Source organism: Protomyctophum bolini, assembly GCF_963924005.1.
Source record: "Protomyctophum bolini genome assembly, chromosome: 9".
Taxonomy (NCBI): Eukaryota; Metazoa; Chordata; class Actinopteri; order Myctophiformes; family Myctophidae; genus Protomyctophum; species Protomyctophum bolini.
This window is the reverse complement of record NC_137870.1, coordinates 3125788-3148910: the sequence shown is the minus strand read 5'-3', so window position 1 is coordinate 3148910 and position 23123 is coordinate 3125788. Positions and strand designations below refer to the sequence as shown.

The 23123-nt window shown below is 43.7% G+C and overlaps 1 protein-coding gene across 4 annotated transcripts in view; it reads right to left on the bottom strand.

Moving 5' to 3' along the window:
- ksr1b (kinase suppressor of ras 1b) overlaps nucleotides 1-23123 on the bottom strand; it is a 64946-nt gene that overhangs the window by 5694 nt on the left and 36129 nt on the right. For 3 of the 4 annotated variants that reach the window (XM_080771793.1, XM_080771796.1, XM_080771795.1), the window contains 13 exons: nucleotides 15976-16123; nucleotides 14775-15249; nucleotides 9979-10142; nucleotides 8194-8263; nucleotides 7017-7100; nucleotides 6837-6898; nucleotides 6159-6271; nucleotides 5479-5653; nucleotides 4787-4828; nucleotides 3717-3774; nucleotides 3066-3117; nucleotides 2543-2800; nucleotides 2186-2382 (listed from right to left, as the gene is read on the bottom strand). In XM_080771793.1, the coding sequence (XP_080627919.1) occupies nucleotides 2186-2382; nucleotides 2543-2800; nucleotides 3066-3117; nucleotides 3717-3774; nucleotides 4787-4828; nucleotides 5479-5653; nucleotides 6159-6271; nucleotides 6837-6898; nucleotides 7017-7100; nucleotides 8194-8263; nucleotides 9979-10142; nucleotides 14775-15249; nucleotides 15976-16123 (1898 nt within the window). The remainder of the gene's footprint in view (nucleotides 1-2185; nucleotides 2383-2542; nucleotides 2801-3065; nucleotides 3118-3716; nucleotides 3775-4786; nucleotides 4829-5478; nucleotides 5654-6158; nucleotides 6272-6836; nucleotides 6899-7016; nucleotides 7101-8193; nucleotides 8264-9978; nucleotides 10143-14774; nucleotides 15250-15975; nucleotides 16124-23123) is intronic. The other variant, XM_080771794.1, reaches the window with a different exon arrangement.

Genomic DNA, 23123 nt, shown 5'->3' with positions numbered 1-23123 from the left:
GACGTAAGAGATATGGTCATCTGTGTAGTCTGGTCCCAGCAGACCAGGCACAGATTTACAAATTACAAATCACATTACAACTACATACAGAGTATGTAGTTGTAATTTGATTAGCAGTATACTGTGGTTACTTGGTTCCAAAAAGTGAAGCCAAGTTTTTTTCAACCGTAGGTTTGTGCCTGGTTTGCTGGGACCAGTTACAACATTACGTCATCGTTGTGAACTGGGACCAGAGTACATGGTGTGTATATGACGTAATGTTGTAACTTGTAACTTGTAACTAGTCCCAGCAAACCAGGCACAGACTGTATGTAGTTGTTCTAGTTACAACTACATACAGAGTATGTAGTTGTAATTTGATTAGCAGTATACTGTGGTTACTTGGTTCCAAAAAGTGAAGACAAGTTTTCTTCAACGGTAAATCTGTGCCTGGTTTGCTGGGACTAGTTACAACATTACGTCATCCTTGAGAGAGTACATGGTGTGTATATGACGTAATGTTGTAACTTGTAACTTGTAACTTGTAACTAGTTACAACATTACGTCATATACACACCATGTACTCTCTCAAGGATGACGTAATGTTGTAACTAGTCCCAGCAAACCAGGCACAGATTTACCGTTGAAGAAAACTTGTCTTCACTTCGAAGAGACCAAGCGAAACGATTACTTGCGCGCTCTGCTTGCGCAAGTAATAAAGGTTACTTGAACAGTGGGGGAAATGTACAGAAACTATGGGGAAAACAACAGATGAATAAAGGTTACTTGAACAGTGGGGGAAATGTACAGAAACTATGAGGAAAACAACAGATGAATAAAGGTTACTTGAACAGTGGGGGAAATGTACAGAAACGATGAGGGAAACAACAGATGAATAAAGGTTACTTGAACAGTGGGGGAAATGTACAGAAGCTATGAGGAAAACAACAGATGAATAAAGGTTACTTGAACAGTGGGGGAAATGTACAGAAGCTATGAGGAAAACAACAGATGAATAAAGGTTACTTGAACAGTGGGGGAAATGTACAGAAACTATGAGGAAAACAACAGATGAATAAAGGTTACTTGAACAGTGGGGGAAATGTACAGAAACTATGAGGAAAACAACAGATGAATAAAGGTTACTTGAACAGTGGGGGAAATGTACAGAAACTATGAGGAAAACAACAGATGAATAAAGGTTACTTGAACAGTGGGGGAAATGTACAGAAACTATGAGGAAAACAACAGATGAATAAAGGTTACTTGAACAGTGGGGGAAATGTACAGAAGCTATGAGGAAAACAACAGATGAATAAAGGTTACTTGAACAGTGGGGGAAATGTACAGAAACTAAGAGGAAAACAACAGATGAATAAAGGTTACTTGAACAGTGGGGGAAATGTACAGAAACGATGAGGGAAACAACAGATGAATAAAGGTTACTTGAACAGTGGGGGAAATGTACAGAAACTATGAGGAAAACAACAGATGAATAAAGGTTACTTGAACAGTGGGGGAAATGTACAGAAACTATGAGGAAAACCACAGATGAATAAAGGTTACTTGAACAGTGGGGGAAATGTAAACGATGCAATATGAGAATCGGCTCAACCGTCTGAGCACCGAGGCTGCTGAGCCAGCCTCTTCCCCCCCATCTCTCTCCCTATTTCCTGTCGGACTATACTTTCATCCTATCAATAAAGGCAGAAAAAGCTAAAAAATAATCTTTTTTTTAAAGTATATTGACGCATGCACAGATCGCTGAGACACGATTATGTACTTTATACAGCAAGAACACAAAACTAAACTTTAGTTTTGAAATGAAATAGAGTATAACACTGGTGCTCAACGTAGGGTTACGGTACCCCCTAGTGGTCTTCAAAGGGGTTCCAGGGAGTCCCCAGATAAATGACTGATAGTTAGGACCCAGATGGATCCTAATGTTACCTTTACTCCCAGACTGACATTAAAAACAATATATATATTGACGTCCCAGATATTAAAAAAAACCTTGCAGTATTATGCAGTATTATATTTATCCGTCCATCCATCCATTGTGTAAATACAAACAAATTCTATGAATGTTGACACTTTAGTCAGCCTCCATGCACAGCAGTAGCATAGAGTGTGTGTAGTGTGTGTGTGTGTGTGTGTGTGTGTGTGTAGTGTGTGTGTGTATAGAGTGTGTGTAGTGTCCACTGACCTAGTGATGATGGCGAGGTGAGGTGGAGCCATACAGGCTCCCATGAAGAGGACCACGTTCTCATGGCGGGTCTGCCTGTAGTTCATCACTTCCTTCTTGAACAGTTTCAGGTGATCCTGGTTGTTTGCGTCGATCTCCAGCAGGCGGATGGCCACTTCCCCATGCCAGCGACCCTTGTGGACCTTCCCCCAACGACCCTGGAACCATTCAATTCAAAAACTGCATCATTGGTGGATCAGTTTGCATACAATTGAAAAGTTGCATAACACTCGACGGTTGCCACAGTCACAGGTGATTGGTATAGCACTTTACATTAAAACCCTGAAGTGTCTCCTTTGCATTCGTGCATATTCTCACCTTGCCAATGAGCTCGCCCAGCCACAGCTGTTCATAGGGTATGTCCCACTCCTGGAGGTACACGCTGGTCTGGCTGGTTTGGCGGGAGATGGGGCCACCCCCCGTGCGGCGTCCCCTGGGCGTACGCCGGCAGCCCGTGCTCGGAAGGTCCTCCAGTTCGTCCCCGTCGTGCTCCCCATCGGGGTGGCCCTTCTCTCTGCAACACGGCTCCACTCCTTCCTCGTCCTCTCCTGGGTAGTCCTCTTCAGCCTCCTCTTCCTGTATGAAATGCCAGACAGCGGTAAGGAAGGAAATATGTCCAGCTTTTAGTGTGCGTGTGAAGCCATTCATTGTCCCAATACAAACATTAAATGCCATTGATAATGAATGGCCAGTTTTGAGTGTTTGTGAACATTAAAAGCTGGACACATAGGATGTCTGTGATTGTCCAGAATCGGATGATGCACGATGATGTATGATGATAAGAGCTTTTTTCCTGATCTTTTGTGATCAGGAAAAAAACTGAACTTTGTCAGATACTTACCACTAATCCCTGCTGTTCTGTAAGCTGCGTTTCAGTTGTGACCGAATGTACTCTGTAAGAAGAAGCAACCAGGAGTCAAATACTATCCATCTAACATCGACATCTCACAGTATTGAATGACTTGTCTAGACTCTAGAAGGATTCAGAATACTAAAATAATGATATCGTCATATACAATTATGGTATGGTCATACAATTATCCTGTTTATCGAAATGTTTGTTATTTACTTAAATCTTTGTCACCGAGGAATAAAGGATGAGACAAACACTGCACTCTTGTTTCTGACTATCCAATGGAATTAATGCATTGAGCACATTTAAAACAAGGGTGTTGAGCTAAAGTGCTGGGCACTCAGTAACAATGATATACCAAAGTTGACGGGTGTTTGTTGGTCATTACAGACCTAGCAGTAGCAGAAAGAGCCCTCTAATGAAAGACGGCGTTATGTTGGCCATCACTGGCCTTTCTGGTCAATAATTAAAACAAGGTTTAATTTAGTTAATAATAATCAACCACGAATGCACCTGCTTCAGCAATGCTTCACTACAAACAAAACATTTAACGGGGCTGATTACATATATTATATAATTTTATTGTATTTGAAGGGTTTCCAACAAACAAACAAACGTTGTACTGTTGCTTTGTCTTACCCAGACTCAGGGTAATCATCAGAATGCAGACCAGCATTATACGGAGACGAGGGGACATCTGTTGGAACACCAAGAAGTTGAGAATAAGATATATATATATATATATATATACACACACTATAGTTATCCTGCTATATAAATATACCATTCAACATCTTATGTAATTAAACAATGAAAATGGTTGCAATGCTGAATAAAATGTCACAAGGGTGCTTCTTGTTCAACCTCAGATTTTGCCCACCAGAGGGCATAAGTGGGCAATCTTTCTCAATAGTCCAGCAGCCCACAGGCTTCTTCTTAATTAAAGTGGGAAATTTGGTATATGGACTTCTTTATTGGCCTAAAATATTGTCTATATACAAACATTAATGAATCCACTTGCTGACCGGCTGTTGGCATTGAGCTGTTTTTAGGGGTTTATATGTGACCATTAGGCAAGAACAAAAAAGCATGGGAATACATCACATATATATAAAAAGCATTAATCATGAAACATGCGTAAGCTAAGAACGTAACTAGAACATATCTACATAATGACACTATACATATTTACTATAGTATGCTATACATAATGTGCTATGAAGTGCTATCACTATATACAATGTAATTATTGTGCTGTCTACATGACATGCTATAAGTCTGTTTCAAATGCTATCCAAGTCTAAAAAGTGCTATCTAAGGGGGTAGGGTAAGTGCTATGGGCCACAATGGAGTCTGAAAAGGTGGGTTTTCAGGATACGGCCTCACTCACACCTTCACATCTAGCATTCAACAATGTTGTATGCTAGATGTGAAGGTGTGAGTGAGGCCAAAGGTGGCACTGGGACTGTGAGAGCACTGCAGAGTCATGTCAACACCATCCACCCACAACACAACACACACCCTCTAGTCTAAACCAAAGAAACAACAGCAGAGCTTTGACAGTTCTGTAAACAAGTGGATCAAATTAACGCCAAGGAGAGAGAGAGGTTTTAGTACTGTGACAGATTAGAAATACCGGTACATACATGCACGCACGCACACACGCACACACACACACACACACACACACAGGACAGTTGTTAACTCACCAGGAAAGACAAACTGTTGTCTAGGCTGTATATAACAGGCGGCTATTGGGACAGATCGGATATGATTGGAGAAACAGGGGGTTAGAAGAGAAATACTTTAGTTGAAAATAAACCAGGAGCACCACAGAAATCAACTTCTTGTAGCACATCGAAAGCTGCATGGTTTGCCCCACTGAAGCATGCAGGATTTAGAATCCGTGTTAGACTGAGATCAGAGACAGGTTGTTAGTGGGGAGACAACGTCACGGTGGAAGGAGAATAAGTATAGGGCTCCGACATGACTTGAAGATATAAAAATACATTTCCTCACAAGAACCTTCAGAATGGGTGAATAAGCGTTACGAGAATCATACTGAACTCAAACCACAACATAGCGTGTTGGGAACAGCACATGCAGTCGAGTGTGTTGTAATTATATTAACACTTACACAAAAGGGACCACACTGGTAGTCAGGCATCTTTAGTCCATTGACTACGAGTCACTGAATACTTGACAACCATTTTACAAATCATATCAATTGTTTGTCTGTTTGTGCCCTGGTGGTGCACAGTGTTGTCATGGGAGTGTGTGTGTGTGTGTGTGTGTGTGTGTGTGTGTGTGTGTGTGTGTGTGTGTGTGTGTGTGTGATGAGCACTGGTGCACGGTGTGAGAGAGAGAGAGAGAGAGCCAGGGTGGCCCGGCCGGTGCTGACCTGGGAAGTGGAAGCGGCTGTCCCTGGGACCCTGGGGTGAAGGGTTAGGGGGAGGGGTGGCGCTGACACTGGGGGGGTCACTCTGCTGGAAGGGGGCCGGGGAGGAGGGCGTGGAGGACGTGGCAGACGAAGGGTTACTACTGGAGTCCAGCTGGTTCAATGCGGGAGGGAGGTCCTGGAGCGCGCACGCACACACGCACACATACAGACACACACAAACATAGTTGAAATGACATTAAAAACTTTTTCTTTTTTTATCCCACGAATTTGCAAGTGTCAATTATCTAATGTAATCCTGGGCGCTACACTTCCTCTGCCAACCTGGGGGGGGGGGGGGGGCAGTGGACTGACCTCATGCCTCCTTCTATGCATGAGGAGTCCAAGCTGCTTCTTTTCACCCGACAGGGGGGAATTTCCCTGGCCGGACGTAGCGCGTGGAAGGAACACGTTATTCCGACCAGTTCCTTTCCCCTCCATCAGGCGCCCCGGCTGGCCAGGGGGAGGTAGTTTTAGAGACCAGGATTACTGCACGACTGCACGTTTTTGTGAGGGTACTGAATGGGAGTGAATGGGTACCCTCACGAAAACATGCAGTAATCCTGGTCTCAACAGCTGCACTTCATAAGCGCCGTCATCGGAGTAGCATGTTTCTAGTACTACATCTGTTCCATATACTGTACCTTCTTCGTTATTGCTTTTGGTAAGGTTCCGAACTGGAGTGGCAGCTCTGCCGTTCGATCGATTTGATTGTTGATGTCTGATGGAACCGACTCGGCCCTGCGCATTCTTTGCACTGAAAGTCAGAGCGACACGAATGACATTCATACGAAATTGCACAGTACTGTACATACTGTAGGGCAGGGTCAGGGTGACGTGGTGGCTCAAGCTGCTGAAACCCTGACCATGCAACCACAAAGACCTTAGTTTGATTATGTGTGCGGCCCGGGCATGTACCGGTATATATAGCTAAAGTTAACATTTTGTATAATATAGCAAACGAAACATTAATCATGACGTTGACTAATACCAACATATTAGCCATCTTGAGAGGTCATGATCTTATTGAACAGCGATGGGAAGGGGGAGGGCAGTAGCTAAGCCCCAATGACAGAATCACTTTGAACCTAAAACAGTTAATTATTACATGCATTGTAGGCCTACAGTATACAGCTAAAGTAGTGCTCACTTGTGTTCGGTTTAGAGCACAATGTCTAGCTACAGATCTGATCCTGTATTTTACTACGACATCACGTATCAATATCTAAATGTACCGTCAACAGAGATCTGATCCTGTATTTTACTACGACATCACGTATCAATATCTAAATGTACTTCTGTCAACTGAAAGATTTCCTTACGTGGTAGAAATGATATCCGACAGGGAGGAGCCTCCTTGGTACATTTGTTGTGGCACTTTAACCTATAAAAAGAGAAGGATGTGAATATGTTTGCAAGAGCTACTTTGCCTCTTAAAGTGTAAAAATAGACCAGGAATTACGTTTGCTGTGTAGAAGATAAGAGCACAGCGCGCTACTTACTTGCAGTGTTTACATTTTACGCCAAACATCATGTTCTTGTGACACACTTGGCAGGTCTGAGAAAGCCAGGACTTTGTGGAGAACCTACGACAAAAACATGGTTAAGAATTATGATTTACTTCTTAGCTTTTTTCTTTATTAAGCACTAGCATGCTGTATAGAGCGTCGCAGCCCCGCCTCCTTTGATGACGACGCCAGGCCCAGGAAATAATTCCCAAAGCATTTTTTCCCATAGACATTTCATTTATTTTTAGGACCTTTTAAGCGTCATACAAAGCCAAGTTGTGACAAATCATGACAACAAACACAATATTTTGGACCAAACAAATAAAAAAATTGTTCTTTCTAATAATTAGTTCTGCCCAAAAAAAAAGGTGTTTGTTGTCATGATTTGTCACAACTCGAGTTGTCTTTCTACAAGGCTTAAAAAGGTCTTTAAATAAATACTTTTTGAAAAGTCTAAATGAACGGGGAATTATTTTCCGGGTCTCTCGAGGGGTCGCTCTATATACAGGTGGAATTCAATAAGTTTCTAAAAAAGTAAAATAGCCTAGCAATTGAGAAAAACAGAGGGCAAGTTGTTAATATGTCAATTGGTATTAAATGGACTCTACGTATTAAACCAGGATGACAAGAGTCAAGGGAGCATTTGCTCAACGTCAGATTTCCACCAAATCACCACCCAAATCCTTCTCAGGGGACATCCATCTCCCTTATCCAGGCTTTCAGCCCAGATTAAAAATGAATAAACACACACTGTCCAGTAAGACAAACACAGGGCAGGGCAGTGTGCTGCATAGCTCAGATTCCTGGATTCTCACACGGCGCCATTCTCACCAGACCGATGCAGGAATTCTGCAATGGGTGTGTGTGTGTGTGTGTGTGCCAAAGTGGGTTTTCTTAGCCTCCTGTTATTTGCTCTGGTTTAAACCCTCACTGTGTCAGTAAGTGAGACAAATCAGCATGGTCTACTGGTGGAATGTGAATGCTATGTGAACAACCACAGTATGCATAGAATTAGCCACTGTGGGGACGTTATAAAGTGGTTGTGACCGACAGTTCCTCGTCTCACATTGCTGTGCTAACCTGGCTAGCACAGGGTTTGGACAGAAACCAACCATGCTCCATATTCTGACAGAAAGCTAGTAGACACATGTGACTGTGCAGGGTAACCCACCTGTGTGTAACCGCCAGGCCAATGTCTCTCCTCATAGTTTGGGGAGAATTCCTGTGCATGGCCAGATTATCTATAGGACATGAGAAAAAGATATTCATTCGTTTTAGGTTGAGAAACTGTCTGCCGTCTGGCTTGGTTTACCAAATGTGTGTTTGAGCAATGTCCTGTTGCACTCATGTGAGTCTAGTATGTACTTTGTCTGTACTCTGTAGTCCTGTGTTAAAGGGATAGTAGTTCATTTTGTAGTTAAAAACAAAAATAATAATACTAGGCCTATACAATTCTCCCAGATTATCCCTTAATGTTCAATTGTTTTACTTTGGATTTCCGTTTCTAAAAAGGATGCTATGTGAGTGGAAAAAACAGCAAATAGAGAGAGAGGAGTACTAAGAGAGAACATCGCAGACTAGAATTATGAGGAAATCTTTTTGTCAACTAACTTTTTTCCTAACGAAAAAATAATAATAAAAACTAAGCTATGATGCCAAAACATTAAATATATTGACAATTTCATCAACAAATAAAAATGTGACAATTTCTTTAGGGAAGGACTAGTGGAGAAGAGATCCATGAGTAGAACTCAAAACGCAGTGCGACGCGTTGGGAGTAGTTCGGCTATTTTTGGTGTAAGTGTAAATCACGCCAAAAAAATGTATTAATCAACATACAGTTGATTTAGTCAACTAAGACCTTACGTTATTTTTGTCAACTAAAGCTAGACCAAAAAAAATAATATATCTGATGACTAAAATATGAATAAAACTAAATGGCATTTTATTCTAAAGCACAAACCACAACAATGGGTCAAGAAGACGCAACTAAACGGTTTTAGCGTTCGTCGCAGCGGTGCGATATGTCCTGTTGCACGTCGGCACGCGGTGCGGCGCAAGTAATTAAATTAACCCATTCTGACCTGAGATCAGATTCATACGAGGTTTTCACTGGACACAGCACTGGTCTGATTAACCCATTCTGACCTGAGATCAGATTCTAAAAATGTCAGTCGTTCTTCGATTTTTCAAAAATAGCAGACCTACAAGCTCGTAGCGCGCCACTCGGTGGCGTGCTATGAGCTTGTAGATCTGCTATTTTTCAATAGCTAAAGCATAACATGATGCTAACACCAAAACGGGTTCCCGTTCAGAATGGGTTAAAAGGAGCTGTGGTTGCAACGACATGCGTCTACTCGCAACCGTTTGGCTGCAAGGAGTTGCATGGCGACCCATTGGTGCAGGTTTGGGCTCTAAACTAAATCAAACTTTGTTGTCAAAATGAATCAATTTTTGGGCAGGAACCCCTTTTGGTGTTTTAAGCATTACGTTATACGGAAAATAGCAGATCTACAAGCTCATCAAGGCACAGAGTGCCGCGCTATGAACTTGTAGTTCTGCTGTTTTTGAAAAGTCGTGAAAATGTGGAGCAAATCTTTGAATATATATTCTTTTGAAAAATCGTGAAAATGTGGCACAAATCTTTGAATATATTATTCTTTCAGAGCAAAAGTTTTTAACTCAAATCTCTGCTTCTGAGGGGGGGGGGGGTCCCTGGAACAACATATTTTCAGATGGGGGGGGGGTCGGCGGCCAATTACATATAATTCTAGGGGTCCTTGACATGAAATTAGTTTGAGAACCACTGACATAGAAACATAGATTTTTCAAGAAAACTATCAGGATTTAGAAGACATTTTGTAGAATCGGCCTCAGTCCAAAATGGGTTAACACCACCGATACAAAGCCGGACCAGTCTGTCCTTCTACTGCATCATGTCCCCGTTAGGACTTACTCTCCAGGAGGGTGGGAGTGCCAGGGAGGGTGTAAGGCGCCGTGGCGGGGGCGGGGCCGGGGGTCCGTGCAGAGAGCTGGGGTGAGCGCATGGCTGGATCCTCACAGCTGTTCCCACTGCCATTGATCTGGACGTTCAGCAGCAGCTTGTTCTTCTTAGCGGCCCTGTGCCCGAAAAGAAAACCAGATGCAAGCGGTTTAGTTTTAGACCAAAGACGAAACAGGTTTATTCTTTAGTCTTACAGCGGTGTAAACGCTATGAAAATGGCTGATTTACAAGCTTAAAAACATGCTGCGGTTTGCGCCTCGCTGTCAGCTTTCAGATCTGCTATTTGCGGCACGCGACACACCATCATACGACAGCGTTAGGACGTTGTGGAGAAAAATCGCAGTGGTCAGAATTAGCCCTTGAAACATTTCTTGAGGAGTGGTGGGATGGGGCTATTGATCAAGTCAACACATCAACATCATGTGCTAGACGAGGCCTTATTCAATTCAAAGTACTTCATAGACTTCAAAATCATTACTGCAAATCTAAACTTGCTACAATATATATCCTGTAATTGATGATAAATGTGATAGATGTGCTCTCTCACCAGCTAATCACACACACATGTTCTGGTCTTGCCCCAAGCTGGTACATTATTGGACTAAAATATTTTATAGATTTTGTCTGATATATTTGAGGTTCGTTTGGAGCCGTCACCCCCAGATCGATATTTTTGGGGTACCATCAGATTTTGAACTTCTAACCCAGAAACAGTCTAATATGGTAGCATTTGCCTCACTGATAGCAAGACGTAGAATATTGTTGGGTTGGAAATCCCCAACTCCCCCTTCTATAGCTATGAGGCTTAAGGATATTATGGGATTTTTAAAATTGGAAAAAAATAAAGTTTACAATTAGAGGTTTAACAGAAAAGTTATTTTCTAGCTGGCAACCATTTATTACCTACTTTGAGAATCTGAGACTACTTCCGACAGACTAATTGAATCAATACTATGTAGGTGTTTTGCTACGATAGAATAGAACTAGAGGGTGATGTATGACAACGTTCCGATTCAACGCAATCTTTTCCAACATAACTTGTGACTATCTTTTGAACTCGAATAACCCAACTCATAATTGTATTTATTTAAAAAAAAATATATATATATATTGTTCATATCATAATGTCAGGCATGGTTGTTGTTTTTGTATGTCTGTACTCAATTATTAATGTTATTTTTTATATTGTTTTACTGGTGACGATAACTGTGGGGGGAGGGATGGGGTGAGGGAGAAAATGAAAAAAAAAATGGTATGTTCAAACTGTACTAAATTGTTGAAACCCATTACCAATAAACATACGGTATAAACAGTATATAAAAATAATAATTACTCAAGTCCTTGGGCCTACTATGGGACGCCAATGGCCGAGTGGATAATGTCATAATGTGCATACAGTAGATACCGCTCTAATGTAGCCCGGCAGCGATTTGCGGGTTCCATTCCCACGCCTGACGACCTTTACTGCGTGTCACTCCCCATCTCTCTCCTGCTTCCTGTAATTCTCATCCAATAAAAGGTTAGGGTTAACCCAAAACATATCTCAGCCCTCATGCCTAAACATTTTAGCCATCGACCCTTGCTCGAGCTTGTAAATCGGCTATTAACTCATCGAATGCGCAAAGCGTTTTTAAACGTTTTATTATAGCCAAGCGCAAGAAGCGCATAACGTTTTTATACGTTTTATGGTCCAAAAAACGTTTTTTTATTGATTACTATGGTTCAACTATATTTGCGCCCGGACAACTCATAATGTAACACCGATCGGCTCTAAAAAGAGTTAAAACCCCCCCCTGCTGAAAAGAGGTGTTGGTCTGAGAAGCGTCTGGCACCGCCTATTGGTTGGTCTATGCGAGGACGTACGACGTAATGGATACGGCCGTCCGGCATAGACCAACGCAGATGTCAGGGGATCTAAAATGGATGGGACAATGCTCTTGTTTGTGTGAATACACTCGATTCCCCCTCCCCTCCTGTTTCTACATGGTTTCTCCCGAGGGAGAATGGTGGGGGGGGGGGTCTCTTCCTCTTGGATCGCATTGGCAGTTCCCCCCCCACTCCCGAGTCCCCACTGCTTTCAACTGCAAGGCTTGCGCTCTCATTCTCGGAACAAGATACAACGCGATTTGCTCTCTGCCCGTATATAAACCTGCAACGATCGGCATTTGATTTCATAACGTTTCATAACGTTTGCCAGACACATGTGGAGTTAGTCATGGACAGATTGCACATCATTATCGAGGGCCCGCCATGATACGTTGGTCGCTGATCGCAAGCCGTACTGCTGCTGCTGCTGCGCTGCTGCGCTGCTCGCACCCAACCATCCAATCCATCCCCCTTTCTCGTTACAACAGGCTATTATAAACTCACCGTCGAGCAGCCTGCCCTGCACCTAATGTGATAAAATGAACGGCAGGACAAAATCGGATCGATTATTATCTGTCTATCAGCAACATACGGGTGTTTGTCTTGCAACGACAGGTGGTGCTTTCTCGTTTTTTTTCTTCCAAATACGTTGACGTGCTGCTGCCGCATCCATCTCGTTGTTTTTCTTGTTTTTTTTCCCAAACATGTCCAGACACAATCCGATCCAGTCTCGCGTCTCACCTTATAGATACGCGAGACTGGATCGATGAGGTTAGTGGTATGTCTGGACATGTTTGGAGCGGCACACGACAATCGACAATAATGTTGATTATGCAAGATCATTTCCTCAAAGCCTAGTTGCCCCCCCCCCCCCCCCCGTTACTGCGATTGTTTGTAGCTCGAATCACAGAATGAGTTCAATGAGCGTAGGGAGAGGGCACATATGGGGCTACGATTGAAGAAAGTTTCCAAGTCCGTTTTATGATCAGATAATGTGCATCAAGACTCTCTGCTTTCATAAGAAAAAAACTAATACTGTAATTGCGAATGCAATGAGCACTTACTATGAGACCTAGCAGATCACGTCTGTCTGTCTGTCTGTCTGTCTGTCTGTCTGTGTGTGTGTGTGTGTGTGTGTGTGTGTGTGTGTCTGTCTGTCCCGCTTACTGTATATGTGGACCTGGCCCTTTTGTGCCCATATATGGAGCTGAGTGATTTGTGAGTCATGGTGACACGAGTGTGATGGCGTGGTCCTGCTTTGGGGACTCCTTATATGGTTATGGCTGAGTCATGGTGACATGAGTGTGATGGCGTCTTTTGTGACCATATATGGAGCTGGCGTGGTCCAAGCACTAACTATGACACCCTGCAGATCATGTCTGTAATTTATTCTAATTGTTATTGCAATTTACGATCTGCGTTCGCCTTCCGCGTTCGCGCGTCTTACTCGTAATAATAAAAATCACACCCCTGTGAAGTGAGCAGTGCAATGTTGTGAAGTGAGCAGTGCAACATTGCACTGCTCACTTCACTGGGGTGTGATTTCTATTATTATTACAGTATTAGTATTTTTCTTATGAAAGCAGAGAGTATTCTGTTTCATACGGTATATAGTATGTACATGTCGCTATAGGCCTTATTTTGTGAATATTTAGTTGTTAGGTCCATGCTCTCTAAAATTATCTTTTTCAGAGAACTTTAGAGATGGCATGGGCCTGAATAACTATTATTCACAAAATAAGGCCTATAGCGACATGTACATACTATATACCGTATGAAACAGTCGACTCTCTGCTTTCATAAGAAAAATACTAATACTGTAATAATAATAAAAATCACACCCCTGTGAAGTGAGCAGTGCAATTGCACTGCTCACTTCACAGGGGTGTGATTTTTCTGGGTGGTATTTTTCTTATGAAAGCAGAGAGTCTACTGTTTCATACGGTATATAGTATGTACATGTCGCTATAGGCCTTATTTTGTGAATAATAGTTCTTCGGGTCCATGCCTTCTCTAAAGTTCTCTGGTGGGCGCAAGCTGCATTCAATAGCCAATTAGTGACAAACTGTATATGTGTACAATGTGTACTGTTTTCCTCCTAAAAGTAGACATTCAGGGCTTTCATTCGGTATATGGTTTGTATAGGATATTATTTGTGCTCAATTTTATATCGGTCTTTTGAACTAAAAAAACTGAACTGAAATGTCTGTCAACTTCAGGCCTCCATATCTCTGTTGTTTTTTTTCACAAGCAGCGTGCAGGCAAAAGCAGGTGTTAGAAAAAGGTCAATATCTCCAGAATGGAAGATGGTAGAATCATAATTTTTTTTTAAAATTGAAGTGGACAAGTTGGGCTTTCTTTTTATTTATGCGATTGTGATTCTCGCTATAATAGGCCCCTCGCTGTGGGCCCCCAAAAAAGTTCAAAAAGCCCATGTTAAGCCTTCAGCACCAGTAAGCCAGGGTCCGCTAGAACCTGTAGCAGTCTATGTGTTAAGAACTATTTTAAAATGTTTTTCTAAATAGTAAAAAAAAAAACACACTCGTGTGAAGTGAGCGGTGCCTTTTATCACAATGACGACATCTGATGACGTCAACAACATGATGTCCGATCATAATGAGCACATTCCCCGTGCTCAAGCGGACAGACAGACTGACACAAAGATGTGCACAGGAGCGGCGGCTGCACCGTTCAAAAAATGACAAAAAAAAGCAAAATAGGGCCCTAAGTTCCAACTGACTGTTGATACAGTCCCCACCTCCAGAGTTTGACCCGTTGAGGAAGTGTCCTGTAGGAACGATATCGTAACAATGTGTGACCATGTCCAAAGCATAAACACACAAAAGAAAAACCCTCAACATCACACAGACGTTGTTACCCACTTGCTGAGGGTGGCGGGCTCCTCGATGCGGTTGGCCAGCTGGGACTCGTGGCTCTTGCTGCGCGTCAGCGTGATGTTGGGCAGGAGCTGCAGCAGCTTGCGGGAGGAGGGCGGCGGCGTGCGGGTGAGCTTGGCCGCGCGGCGCTTGGAGGGCGGGGTGAAGGGAGGGGTGAAGGAGGAGGAGGAGGAGAAGGCGTCCGCCGTGTCCTCGGCGTAGATGTAAGGGCCCTGCTGGTGGTGGTGGTCGGAGCACGGCACCACCGATATGGAGATGGAGCGGCCGTGAGCGTTGCTCTTAATCCCCCCCGCCGCCGGTTTAGACTTGGTGGCGTGCGGCAGGGAGAAGGAGGAGTTGGGGCCCTGGGGGGCGGGCGGCGGGGGTTGTGCCGGTTTGAGGAGGTGGGTGGAGTTGGCACTGTCCCGACGCACCGAGCCGTCCGAGCTCCAGGGTCCCGCATCCTCCCTGGGGTCACCGCCTATATAGGGCAGAAGGTCAAAGAATGCATACACGTTATGAATAAGGCAACACACAGAGAGTCATTACAACACACCCGTGTGGCCAAATGTGACTGAGGGAGGACTGCCATTGGATTGGATTTTTTTGGAATTTCTTTCATGTCATATGAAAGCAGGGTTTATTATAGCTTCAAATTGACATATTGGTTGTTCAGTTTGACCCACCAGTTTTGGAGTAATGTCTTGTAGAGAAACAGGCTTGAAAAGTTCACTTCTGTGGACTCTAACATTACACCTAGCTACATGTTTAAGCATTTATTTGATATTTACATGTCAATTTCAGCGCTGACATTAATTTCAGACATTCTCTAGTATGTGCTATTAACTCATTTTGGATAAATAATATAATTATAATATATAATATAATAATAAATAAGTAAAAATGAATGAATAAATGAAAAGCTGGAGGTTGCACGATGGCAGCCCCTCAGTCAAATCTGGTCACAAATGTTTATTAAATGACCCTTGGGCAAAACAGAATTCTGGTAGACAATAAAATGTTACTAAAGCATACTAACTGTAACTAATTCCCTAAAAAAAACGGTGTGTTTAAATTCAGACAATGTTTCAACTGGGTCTGCTCACATGAGGCCTGAGGGTGACCAGTCATGTTTACAGTACTGTCTGTAATCACATGACCAGCTGGGAACACGACATTTATGGCCCTGCAAAGGTCACACGTTCACCTGTCTCAGTGGCGCTCTTCAGACAGGAGAGGGCAGCGGTGAGGCGAGAACACTCCTCGGAGCTAGAGCCCAGTCTTCTCATGGCGTCCCGCACCTGGGAACTGGACATCTGCAGTAACGCATCTAGAGACAGCTTCTCTGGTACAGCCTGCACAGGTGGAACGCAGGGGGAAGAGAGAGAGGGAGGGAGGGAGGGAGGGAGGGAGGGAGGGAGGGAGGGAGAGAGAGAAAGAGAGAGACCGAGACAGAGAGAGAGAGAGAGAGAGAGAGAGAGAGAGAGAGAGAGAGAGAGAGAGAGAGACACAGAGAGAGACAGAGAGAGAGAGAGAGAGAGAGAGATTAAATGTTTAATATACGTACTACAACAATTCACTGTTATGCTTTAGCAACACATGTGTGCCATATGGCATGCCAATATAGCTCAAAGGACTGGAAAAAATCACACCCGTGTGAAGTGAGGGGCACGCTTATCATACATACATTGTACATTATCATGGCGCAAAATGGACATTTTGCTCAGACACCATCTCCATCTAGTCTCTGTCCGTGTGTAATCCACGTAACTCTGGAACTGTTCGTCCCACCAACACACCGGTGTCCGTCGGACCCACGATTGTTCAGAACCGCCCCCCAAAAAGACCTCTGCCCGGGCTCGTCTGGACAGGGCCCTGCCCCCTGCCCATGTCCATATATGGAGCTGGCCTGTTCTGACACCACGGCGGCACTCCATATTTGGACATGCCTGACAAAGAACTCCATATATGGGCATAAAGGGACAAAGACATAATGTCTGGGTGGGCCATGATGCCACTTGCATCGTTCCAAGTAGGCCAGTGCCCAACGGGCAGCGCTGTAGAGGCTCCGACTCATATATATCTGGGTGGGGCATTAATTTCCAACTTGCATCGTTCCAAGTAGGCCAGTGCCCAACGAGCAGCGCTGTATAGAGGCTCCGACTCATAATATCTGGGTGGGGCATTCATTTCCAACTTGCATCGTTCCATGTAGGCCATGCAGTTCCCAGCGGGCCCCGCCGTAGAGGCCCCACAGGCACCGCTCTAGTGGCGTAACATTCTGCATTCATTGTCAATGAGAATTTAACCCATTCTGACCCGAGATCAGATTCATACGAGGTTTCCACTGGACACACACTGGTCTGATTAACCCATTCTGACCCGAGATCAGATTCTAAAAATGTCAGTCGTTCTTCTATTTTTCAAAATAGCAGACCTACAAGCTCGTAGCGCGCCACTCGGTGGCGCGCTACGAGCTTGTAGATCTGCTATTTTTCAATAGCTAAAGCATAACATGATGCTAACACCAAAATGGGTTCCCGTTCAGAATGGGTTAATGTTTGTGTTGTAGGAGTAGGACAAAGTTTGTGCACACACACACCAAAAGCTGAATATAGGATGGGCTAACACCCGTGTGAAGTGAGGGGTGCTCTTATCATCATACTCATTCTCATTCTGGCTAATCACAATTTGCGTCCTCACTTTTGTCTTCAATGTTTGTGTTTACACACTTTTGTCTTCAATGTTTGTGTTTACAGAGTTACACGAACCCTGAAAGCTGGAACATAGGAGGGGAGAGAAAGAGAGAGAAAGATTGATAGTGGGTTGAACAATTTTGAGAAAGAAGAAGAAGAAATATTTGTAAACGTTATGAGAGTGGAGGGACCAGAAACAGATTAAAACGCACATAGAACAGATTAAACATACCAAAGAGAGGCGTATGTGGAGCATAGAAGAAAGGAGAAGACGGGAGGAACAGAAACAGGGCTGACAGAGATATGTTTAGCTTGTTGCGAACGCAGTGAGCACTTACTATGAGACCTAGCAGATCATGTCTGTCTGTGTGTGTGTGTGTGTGTGTGTGTGTGTGTGTGTGTGTGTGTGTGTGTGTGTGTGTGTGTGTGTGTGTCAGTCTGTCTGTCTGTCCCGCTATACGTCCAAATATGGAGTGTGTTGTATCAATACGTCCAAATATGGAATGTGTTGCATCAATCACAAACAAATCACTCAGCTCCATATATGGGCACAAAAGGGGACAGGTCCACATATACAGTAACAGCGGGACAGACAGACAGACACACAGACAGACTGACAGACATGATCTGCAGGGTCTCAGCTGCGTTCGCTTCCCGCGTTTGCGCGTCTTACTGGTTAAGTGACTACTACCATGAACAATCTCCTATGTCACTGACCACCCACCAGCCTGCTGTCAGCCCACTCCCAGTAGTCAGAGCATCTTAATAAGGACAACTTTCGTTTTGTTTTTTTTCAACCAAGGTTCATGTTTTAGGTTGTTATTAGAGAAAGTAAAAGATGAGTGTTAATTTATTTTCATTTGCTGCTTTCATTGTTTTAGTGATTTTAGCTATTTTTGACAAGGGGGCGGGGGCATTCGAACATGGGGCTAAAATTAAATACTTATTTTTTTACTAAATAATATGGCGATTTTATTTTATTTTATTTACTATAGTCCTACTAGACCCCATGCAATTACAGCTGGCCACAAAAGATCACAGGATCTACTGAATATGAAGGTAGCCTACTGGGGGGAAGCCACACACATGTGTCATAGGCTCAATATGCCAGCTTGACACATTCAGTAGATCCCGTGATCTTTTCTGGACAGATATAATTTCTTATATACATAATTTCTTAAATACATATTTAGCCCCATGTTCGAATGCCCCCGCCCCCTGTCAAAAACAGATGAAATCCCTAAAACAAAAACAGCAAATGAAAAATAATGAACACTCATCTTTTACTTTCTCTAATGACAACCTAAAACCTAGAACCTTGGTTGATAAAAACTTAAGTTGTCCTTTAAGAGTGTGACATTAAGCTTATTTATCATTTGCGCCGTCCAGCCCCGGCCCTGTGAATGTCAACATGCTATAGTATGTTTATCTCAACATGCTATAGTATGTTTATCTCAACATGCTATAGTATGTTTATCTCAACATGCTATAGTATGTTTATCCTTCGCTGATTCCATTACCAACGACGGAACACTTGACCACTGTGTGCATCCAAAGCAACTCGCACAGAGCGAGCGCGTAAACAGACGAGTCAGCTGATGTTTTAGTTCATCAGATGACGGAGCACATTACGCACATCGGCATGAACAGGAGGGTAGGTTGAGGTTACAGCTAGGACGAGTCTAAACAGATTGCAAGGAGTCATTCTCAGGAGAAAAGGAGGTTTCAGTTCGACTTGGAGGATACAGGATACCTAACGAGCAAACGAGTGGAGCTGTGATACGAAGTGACGAGCCTGGTGATTTGCATTCATAGAAATGGAAACGATTATAGAACGGCAGCTTCCGTTCAACACAACGCTGCACGTGCTTCGGTCTAAAACACTCCCGCTGTTAAAACGTAGTGTTAGCAAGCACCCTTGAGAAGCCAGAGGTCCGAGGTTCAATCCCATTCCCTGCAGGCCTCAGCAATGTGTCCAAGTGTCCCTGAGCATGACACTTAAGGAAAAACGCACCCAGTGTGCAACCACCTTTACAGTAAAGGTCCCCCCACACACCGGGCGTGATTTTCGAATTTTTACTTGCTTTTCCCCTTCGGTTTTCCGAAAAACTGGTCCAGTGTGCAACCACCTAAACTCCTGCTCCTTTTCCTTATAGGATGGGTTCAATGTGGACACCTCGTTTCACTGTGTAAGTAAGTAGATGGCGGACTCTCGCTGCATTTCACTCCCTGACTCTCTCCCGTTTCCTGTTTCTCCACTCTAAGTATTCTAGGTTAAGTAAAGCCTTGCTGAGCCATGTGTGGCCCATATAGGGGGCAGGAGCCTATCTCCTGTTTCTGTAGCCATGTGGCCCATATGGGGGCAGGAGCCTATCTCCTGTTTCTGTAGCCATGTGGCCCATATGGGGGCAGGAGCCTATCTCCTGTTTCTGTAGCCATGTGGCCCATATGGGGGCAGGAGCCTATCTCCTGTTTCTGTAGCGTGAGGCTGATTGATGTACAAGTACACCCCCTGGAGATGACGCTAGTATATGTCAAAGGGACTTAACCCCAATGCTGCGGAGAGCCAAGCAGGGAGGCATTTGGATCGAACCCCGACCTCCCAGTCTCAGGGCGGACACTCCAACCGCAGGGCCACTGAGCTAGTGTTTCTACACTACTGTACTATAGAACAAAGGCCACCAAAAATATAAAAATCACACCCGTGTGAAGTGAGTGGTGCAACTCTGTGTGTGTGTGTGGGGGGGGGGGGGTTCCAGACCCACGGGAACGCGCCCAGGGTGCCGGCTCGGTTCCGGAAAGCCGCCCCGCATCCGAAACGGTTGAGAAATGACAGAGTTACTGTGTGGGGGTCCCCACCAAAATATCCAGACCCTCAGGGACACGCCCAGGGGGCCGACCCGGTTCTGGCGAGCCGCCCCGCATCCGAAATGGTTGAGAAATGACAAGAGTTTCCTTGTGGGGGTCCCCAGGGGGTCCCTCTACTGTACTGTACTGTACTGTACTGTACTGTACTGTACTGTACTGTACTGTACTGTACTGTACTGTACTGTACTGTACTGTACTGTACTGTCACTGTACTGTACTGTCACACCCCAAAGCATGATAGTTAATGTGTGTGTTTGTGTTAGGCTGCGCAACAGGGGCGCAGGGACCCAGGGGCGCAGGTACACACAAAGCTGTCTATAGGAGTGGTTGCACCACTCAAAAACAACGCAACAAAATAAAAACTGTTGTACCCGACCTTGGACTAGAGACAGAGCATTTCCCAGAATTCTATGGCAATCCATGAAGAGTAATTGTAGTCCATCCATGCCCCTCCCCTTTGTTTTCAACAGAATGCATTATTTTACTGGCCCTTGGTCTCCACAGCAACGGTCCTCTGCCCAGTGGACTGTACTAAAACCAGCCTAATCAGGGTGGGGTTTAATCACCTGGCAACCGTGCACTTCCTGCTATTTTGAAAAGCATTTTAACCCATTCTGAACGGGAACCCATTTTGTTTTGCTATTTTATTGAAAAATAGCAGATCTACAAGCTCATAGCGCGCCACTCGGTGGCGCGCTATGAGCTTGTAGGTCTGCTATTTTTGAAAAATCGAAGAACGACTGACATTTTTAGAATCTGATCTCAGGTCAGAATGGGTTAATCAGACCAGTGTGTTGTCCAGTGGAAACCTCTTATGAATCTGATCTCAGGACAGAATGGGTTAAAGTTGTTCAACTGGCCGATCTATACTAGGGGCTGCAACCAACGATTATTTTCGTGGTCGATTAATTTGAGACTATTATTTAAACGATTAATCGGATTATGGCAAAGAAAATGTGGTTATTCTATGACAAAAAAAATACATTAAAGATGAATAACTTTGCACGGCTGTTGATTAGGCTGCTATTTAAAAAAAAAGACAAATACAAAATGAAATTAATTAATTAATTAAAGACACCCATGGTACCTTTACTCTTGTTCTGATTGCATACATTTGGTTAAAGAATAGCTACACGTTTAATTGTCAGTCTTTAAACTCAATCAAGGCCAGATTACAAAATAAATATTGAAGACACAATGTTTGTTCTCGATACAACAATCCTGCACGCAGATACAGACATATAGTAATGAATATATATATATTATATAATATATAGAAACTCCATCTTATAAATAAGATGTTGAGGCTCAAATGGCCTCAGACATTAGATGTTTTTGGATACCATAGGGTGTCATATTTTGCTACTGTAAATGTGCAACTATCAGCAGATTGTAAGGGAAGAGAGATTGCTCACTCCTCTTTGTAGTCCGGCAGCCAACAGGTTTCTTTTGTTCAAGTGGGAAATATAGTATATTGTTTTGGTACACATAGTATTTTTTATTGGCCTAAAATATGGTCTATATACAACACATACATTCATGAATCCACGTATACTGACCGGCTGTCGGTATTGAGCAATCTTTCTTATAGGGGGATATCATGCCATTAACATCCTAATATATATATCATATTAGGATATATATTCATTCATTCATTTCAACGGAAGTTGCTCAGTGGCGTTTTTGAAGCACCTGCATGGAAGAACTCAAGTCAAAATCAAAATGCGGAAGTTCTAACGAGTGCTCAATGTTTAAACCCGCAGCTGCACAGGATTTACTTGTGATATATGCACATTATATTATGCCCACCTGCAGTACCAGCTTTGACCAGTAGCCATGGTATAGCTTCAAAGGTTGCCGCTCTGCAGGGGGCTTGGTCGCCCCCCCTGAGAATCTTTAGCTGCTCAGCATGGGGCCCTTTGAAGGTGGAGTCACACCTGTTCTATTCTTAGCTCGCTGTGGTTATTCAGAGCACTTTCGTTTAGCAACTAAAAAAAATAGAAGTATAGCAGAAATTGTGGGCTAGTAATACCCGACCCGCTTAGCTGCTAGACTGACACACACCATGTGAATAGTGGTGTGCGTATGTATGTGTACACAAGCAGCAATGCTGAATATTCAGCTATGGCTGATAAGAGGGGAAATCTGCCTAGCAACACACTGTGTGTGTGCGTGCGTGCGACCGTGCGTGCGTGCGTGCGTGCGTGCGTGCTGCTTAGTATACTGTATGTGTACTGGTAGATAAACATGAGGCTGTTTGGAAAGGAAAGGCAGAAATAGTGCATTCATTCAAAGGTCAACATGCGACCTCTCTATAAGTCACTCGTGCTGCTAAACTGTTCCAATGGTTTGATGTCCTCCTGGGTCCCAGAGAGGGACAATGCGGAGTGGGCATGAGTGAGCAATAAGTGGATAAAAAGATCAAAAAGACTTGTGGGTGCCATGGGAGTTGGCCAGTAGCCAACTTCATCTGTAGGCTACATTCTATGGACATGAGAGAAAGAAGAAAATGCCAGCACTCAATACTGGCATGCATGCGTGTGTACGTGTGTGCGACCATGCATGCGTGTGTGCGTGTGTGTGTGCGTGCGACCATGCGTGCGTGCTTTTCACATCACCTCTGACGAGCAGACAGCGAACTACAGCGAACTACTTCTATAATGATGGGTCAAACATGTAGAGGTTCAAATTGTGAGTTAATTAATGTCTGTTAGGTCTATAAACTTTCCAGTCACTTGAGGGGTACTTTGCGATATAGCTCCTTGTGATGCATCTACATTTTACTATTCCT